The sequence below is a fragment of the Coenobita brevimanus genome, chromosome 84 (genome assembly GCF_032717465.1).
Source record: "Coenobita brevimanus isolate Jiangsu-jjx chromosome 84, ASM3271746v2, whole genome shotgun sequence".
Classification (NCBI taxonomy): Eukaryota; Metazoa; Arthropoda; class Malacostraca; order Decapoda; family Coenobitidae; genus Coenobita; species Coenobita brevimanus.
In genome coordinates, this window is record NC_137037.1 from 40,053,003 (window position 1) to 40,059,814 (window position 6,812).

The 6,812-nt window shown below is 39.5% G+C and overlaps 1 protein-coding gene across 1 annotated transcript in view; it reads left to right on the forward strand.

The window, feature by feature from the left end:
* LOC145410137 (uncharacterized) overlaps positions 1-4,605 on the forward strand; it is a 94,658-nt gene extending 90,053 nt beyond the window's left edge. The window contains exons 7-9 of the mRNA XM_080280335.1: positions 35-241; positions 3,688-4,291; positions 4,373-4,605. Of these exons, the coding sequence (XP_080136461.1) occupies positions 35-241; positions 3,688-4,291; positions 4,373-4,605 (1,044 nt within the window). The remainder of the gene's footprint in view (positions 1-34; positions 242-3,687; positions 4,292-4,372) is intronic.
* The last annotated feature ends 2,207 nt before the right edge of the window (positions 4,606-6,812 follow it).

Below are 6,812 nucleotides of genomic sequence, written 5' to 3' on the forward strand. Positions count from 1 at the left end.
TTGCTGTAAAATACTGTAAATGATTGTATTGCAGGTGGATCCATCATGGGAGATTGAAGTGGTAGGTGTGGAGGTGGGAACACTGGCAGAGGTGCAAGTGCGATGGGGTGAGCGTGGGGCAGGAGAAGCCGAGTACCTACTTTCATGGTCAGAGGAAGCAGGATTTGTTTCTGGCCATCTTTTAACTCAGCAGCCTGCCACACACCTCACACTGTGGCCGGGCCAGTCATACCTCCTTCAGGTGAGACCTCTTACAAGGATTTATTATTAAATTACATGATATATATATATATATATATATTTTTTTATGTGTTCGACTCTGGGCATAGGTTTCACAGCCTGCTGTCAAGGCCCAGCAGTCCTCCTACATACCATACACCTCTACATGTCACCACTTCGGCGCTAATACCCACCGTCCATATTGAATACATGCTAGGGCTGTCTCATACAGGACTGGTGTATTGGTATTAGCGGGGGTATTTTTACGACATGTCGGCGGGTCTTCTGGTAGATCAGTAAAGCCTGATTTAATGAAATTCAAATCCTTAAACTGTTCCCTCCCCCAGCCGGGATTCGAACCTGGGTCCGTTAGGACTACAGGCAACCTCTCTACCGATTGAGCCACCGCCTCCCCTAATATATATATATATATATATATATATATATATATATATATATATATACTGTATATATATATATATATATATATATATATATATATATATATATATATATATATATATATATATATATATATATATATATACTAGCAGGGGTACCCGGCGTTGCCGGGCAAAAAAGGCAAACACTCCAATCCTATTTGTTCTAGTTCAGTCTTTCTTTCTACTCCAGAAAGACCATGTAGCCTACCTCTTATGCTGTTGAGGAGGAATTATAAGAGGTCAAGGATCTTTCTATTTCAGCTTCCGCAGAGTAACGCATTGTATTTGTGCGTACTTTTTCACTGTTACTGGGGACCTTAAATGACCTCTAACCAGTGACCTCAAATGACCTCGGAGGTCAACCTCACATAGCTTATGTCCGGACTGAAGGTCATGTTAGTCTCCATGCCAAAAATTGGGCTGATATGTCCAGTCGTTCGAGCGTGTATTACCGGTGACCTCAAATGGCCTCCTACCAGTGACCTGAAATGACCTCCGACCAGTGACCTCAAATGACCTCGGAAGTCAACCTCACGTAGCCTGTGTCCAAACTGGAGGTCATGTGAGTCTCCATGCCAAATATCGGGCTGCAGGGGTACCTGGCGTTGCCCGGTCCAAAAAGGCGAACACTCTACCGGTGACCTGTATGACCAGATCTGAATTTTGACCCCTTTAAAACAATCCTTGAGTCACCCTGATTCAGAATATAGCCTATATAAGGGTCTGGGAGTCTCTGGCCCTTGGTTTTGGCGTAATTGAAGAACAAACAAGCAAACAACGTGGCTCTCATATATAATTATACAGATAGATAGATATAGATGTAGATATAGATAGATAGATAGACAGATAGATAGATAGATAGATAGAGATCATCTTCATCATCATCATCATCAAATCCAGTGTTGCCCAATGAGGAGCGTAGGAACCCGGGGCTAGACAAATGGGTCCTGACATTAAGATGAGAGTGACCAGCCTCAATCATCCCTGAGTGGCATTACTTGGGCAGTAAACCCCAACCACCCTTGGATATAAACCTACACCGGCTCAATCCGATTGGAGAGCCTTAATTACCTACCTAACCACAAGGCGCCATAATCTGGTTACCTGGTTACCACCCAGCGTAGTAAATGGTTTCCTGGTGTACAGGAAACCATTTCGCTTGTCACTCAGTGTAGAGTCGCCCCAAGACGGAAGGAAGAGGAAAGAATGAAGGAAAGAACGACAGAAGAGGAAGGAAGGAAATAAGGAAGGAAGAGGGGATAGGGCAGGCACCTCAGCAGTACTACATCGAATGAGTGGATGGTGAGTGCCCCCACCTACCACAATACATATATAGATAGATAGATAGATAGATAGACATAGATGGATAGATAGATAGATAGATATGGATATATCTATCTATCTATCTATATAAATATATGATATATATATATATATAGATAGATAGATAGATAGATAGATAGATAGATAGATATGGATGTATCTATCTACCTATCTATCTATATATATTTATGGTCGTTCAATAGCCGCTGTTGTAGACAGACATCGTTCTTCTCCTAGATCTATCAACAGTGGTGTTCCTCAGGGCTCTGTCCTATCACCAACTCTCTTCCTTTTATTCATCAATGGCCTTCTAAGCTGTACATCTAACCATATCCACTCATACGCTGATGACTCCACCCTTCACCTTTCCATTCGGTTCCCGCAACGCCCATCTCAGCAGTTACTTCAACAAACAAGGGATGAGGCTATGGCACACCTGATGTCTGAGTTGGCTCGTATCTCTGATTGGGGTAAAAATAATCTTATTGTTTTTAATGCATCTAAGACTCAGTTCTTACACCTATCAACCCGACAAAATCTTCCACAGGTATACCCACTGATGTTTAATAATATTCAACTTAATCCTGCATCATCCTTGAACATGCTTGGGGTTTCATTTACTCGGGACTTATCTTGGAAAGATCATATTACATCTCTTGTAAAATCTGCTTCCAAGAGATTAGGTGTGTTAAGCCGACTCCGTTCTTTCTTTATCCCTGCACAATTGTTGACTCTATACAGGGGTTTTATCCGCCCCTGTGTGGAGTACAACTCTCATGTGTGGGGAGGCTCCCCACATACAGCTCTTCTCAATAGGGTGGAGTCAAAGGCTTTTCGTTTCATTAACTCTCCTCCTCTTACAGACTCCCTTCAACCTCTGTCTCTTCGCCGCACTGTTGCATCTTTATTCCTTTTCCATCGCTACTTTAATGGTCACTGTTCCTCTGAACTGTCTGCATGCATTCCTCCACCTCTACGATGGGAGAGTAGCACCCGTCTAGCAGCAAACTCTCATCCCTTTTCTGTCCAACTCTCTAATGCAAGAGTTAACCGTTACTCCCAGTCCTTCAGTTATGCAACAGGTCAACTCTGGAACTGTCTCCCTCTATCTATATTTCCTGCTGCCTATGATCTCCAGTCTTTCAAACGCAATGTGTCCAGGCATCTCGAAAAGATCGGATCTTGAATTTGGCTTTCTATTGTATTTTGTTTTCTCTTGGAGGGAACTGTTTTGCGGGCTCATGGCCTTTGGTTCTTTCTTCCTCCCATAAATATATATATATATATATATATATATATATATATATATATATATATATATATATATATATATATATATATATGTGTGTGTGTGTGTGTGTGTTTGTGTGTGTGTGTGTGTTTGTGTGTGTGTGTGTGTGTGTGTGTGTGTGTGTCTTCTTATTTGACACACTTGCAGACATTTATCACAGGGGACATGTTGAATAAGTAGGATCATTAGGATGAGTCAGCACCATCCTCTCCCCTGAAATAACTAACTTGTATAATCTATTCAGACATAGATAACAACTCTGAACAAGGCAGGGAGCGTCTTTGATTCCAGAATGTTCTCAAACCCCACTTCGTCACTCAGGTTAGACAGTCATTTAGTAGCATCCCCTCCCACACACAGTTCATGAATGTATTGGTGTTTAATGGTGTTAATGAAATGTGTTTTTGACAGGTTGAACTGGTTGATGCTCAGGGAAATGCTGTACTCAAAAGCCAGATAACACCCGTCACCTTTCCTGCCTCACCAGCCCAGCCACTTACTCCCCCTCCACCTCCTACCACAACCACAATGCAGTCCACTTCCTCCCACACCAGTGCCTCCACTCCAGTGTCCTCAGAAGTAACCAAAGAGGAGGGGTTCCATTATTATAGTTCCCAGGAGACAGCAATTCTCCGGGATGCTGCTTCATCAGTTACACCCTGGAGGGACCTTCATCTGAATAACTTTGTGCAGGACCACGATTTGCAGGAGACGGGGCAGGATTCGGGAGAGCAACCACAAACCTTGACAGACAGAAATACAGAACTGAGTGACACAGTATCAATTTCCATCAGTGACGATAAGAAGGACCTGCTTCATAACAATCTGGGAGTTGGAAAGAGAGCTGAGTTGGGTATAACACAGAAAGAACGAGAAGAGCAGGACAGAGTGTACCATGTAGCTGTGTGGTGTGTGGGTGTTGGTGTTGGAACATTAGTGTTACTTACCCTGTGCAGTATGGTGGTGTGGTTACTGAACCGCTGTCGAAAGTCTGACCACAACCATGACGACGACCATGATCATGACCATGACCATCACCACCATCACCACCATGGCCACCACCAGCAGGACGCAGCTACAGCAGACTATGAACAACAGCGAGGGGATTCTGTAAGAGGGTCCCTCAGGACATATGTTGCCCAACAAAGGAACCAAGCTTCCTCCTGGACTTTTGAAAATTTTTGTTCAGTGGGCAGGAAGAACCGGGTGGAAGGGACAAGAGTGGAGGAAAGAATTGGGGTGCCAGTGGGGATTGATAATGCATCTCTAGTAGAGAATTATGTTTTCATGCTTGATGCTCCTCCACCTCCTTCCTTCATCAAGCGCTAGTCTTTGTTGGATGTCATGTTGGAATGTGAGATGTGAAGACATGCATTATGATGGTTCATAAATGATCTCTCTTGATGAGCAGCTGAGTCAAACAGTGGATTCAGAAATATAATTATAGCTTCATTGAATTCAAAAATTACTAAATTCTTTCTGTCCACCATAAACCCATCTCAGAAAAAAATGTACTGAATATTTCAAACACTTGTTTGGAGAGTACCGTGCTATACAGTACTTCAGGTAGAAATGAAATTAGTACAGATTCTGTATTTCGTTTTGAGTATGATAAAGTGTTCCTTGAGGACACAGAGCCATCAAGATGTTAATATGGTGGAGCAGTTAACGTTTGGAAGCTATAAGATGTGTGGATTACGGTTATATTCACAGTACTTGAACAGAAGATAGTATGTAATGGCTTTCTATACCAGAGCTCCCTGTGATTTTGTGCTTAAGATAGCATTTATTGGAGAACTGTTAGTTGTTGTGCAATACATATAAAGCAGGAAGAAATCACAAAAAATGAAAGTACACACACACACACACACACACATATATATATATATATATATATATATATATATATATATATATATATATATATATATATATATATATATATATATATATATATAAAGTGCTTTATCTCGTAGTTAGAAAACACAGTGGACTAAATGATTTTTAAAAGGTAGATGTACTCTTGTTGTTCCAAAATGAACCAGACTTTTTATCATATCGGTATGTATTATTATGGTATTGTCCAGTTTGTGTACTGGGCATATAGTTCCTGACGTCAACATACATGAGTTCTCTTATACTTGTTCTAAAAAAGGAAAAGTAAACAAATTAGATAAATAAAAAAGTAAGTAGATAAATAAACAAATTCCAAATATTATTAATTTGCTACAGTGAGGATATTTCATACTTTTTTTTTTTTGTCAGTGCTTATGTGTTGTGCATAACTAACAGTTTCTCTTTACATTACGTATATTAAGTCATTTTTACCAAAGACGTTTTAAGATTTTTATGTGTATTAGTTGGCTACTGTATTGTTATTTGGTGAATATCGTTGACATGTTTATACATGCTGCATTATACAGTTTTCATCCTATTGGATAAATGATAAGACGCTGCACATGTGCATCATATTCATTGTAGTACTGCATTGTCAGAATTTATGGGTTGCCATAATACAGTATACAAATTCATGTGAAGATTCAAAATCAGTTCATGTATTGTATTTTTCGTGTTGAATATTTTAACCTTAAAAAGTACATATACTGTGAGTACAGTATTCATATGTTCATTCCCAATATGTGACATCACGAGGACAAGGTTATGATACAAGTACAGAGTACGTTTCGTGCTCAGAGCAGTTCCCAGTGACTATCATATTGACTATATGGTACATCAAAACTATAAGATGCTTCTTAATGTGAGATTCTGTACATATCCAGCATAATTCAAACATAATGGAAGAACTATTACAGCATGCTTGCTATACACTTGGAGGCTTTTCTCTGTAGATAATCTCTCGTGTGCCATTAAGTCTGGTAAACAAGGACATTGGATGTCGAAAATGATAACATTGTCAAAATTGGTAACCTGCAAATTTTTAATAAATAAAATATTACATACATACTGTGTATTCAGTAAGCAAAAGGAAAAACTTGCCTTATGCTAGTATACTGTATTATAATCTGAACAGTTGGAAAAAAGGTATTACATACTGACAGGTACATTACATGCAATTTGTCACCAGAAAAATGTACCAGTAAGCTACTGTATTTTTTTTTTTTTTTTTTTTTTTTTTTTTTTTTTAAGTAGTGGCATTCACATCAGTAGACTGTGTGCATCATTTCTTCAAGCTTTGATAATTTTAAGATAAAGACAACCTTAAGGGATGTGATGAACATCATCATTATTACTGATAAATTGTTTTGGTATTATAGTCCCATATTATTCGGCATTTACATCCTTTGCCGCACATTTCATCATGAAGTTACAGTTCTTATGTGCAAAACCAAAATCTTGATATTCTGTACCAATATTGGTATTTCTCCTCTCTACAACAAGTTACCTGTACCTTTAACACTGACCAACTTTTCCATTGACCAAGTTTTCCAAAGAATTAGACATCGTGTGCCAGTCGGCCTTGAATGAATATTTGAAGCCTCACCAAAGGCATTCCTGTACTTACACTGTGCCTTGTT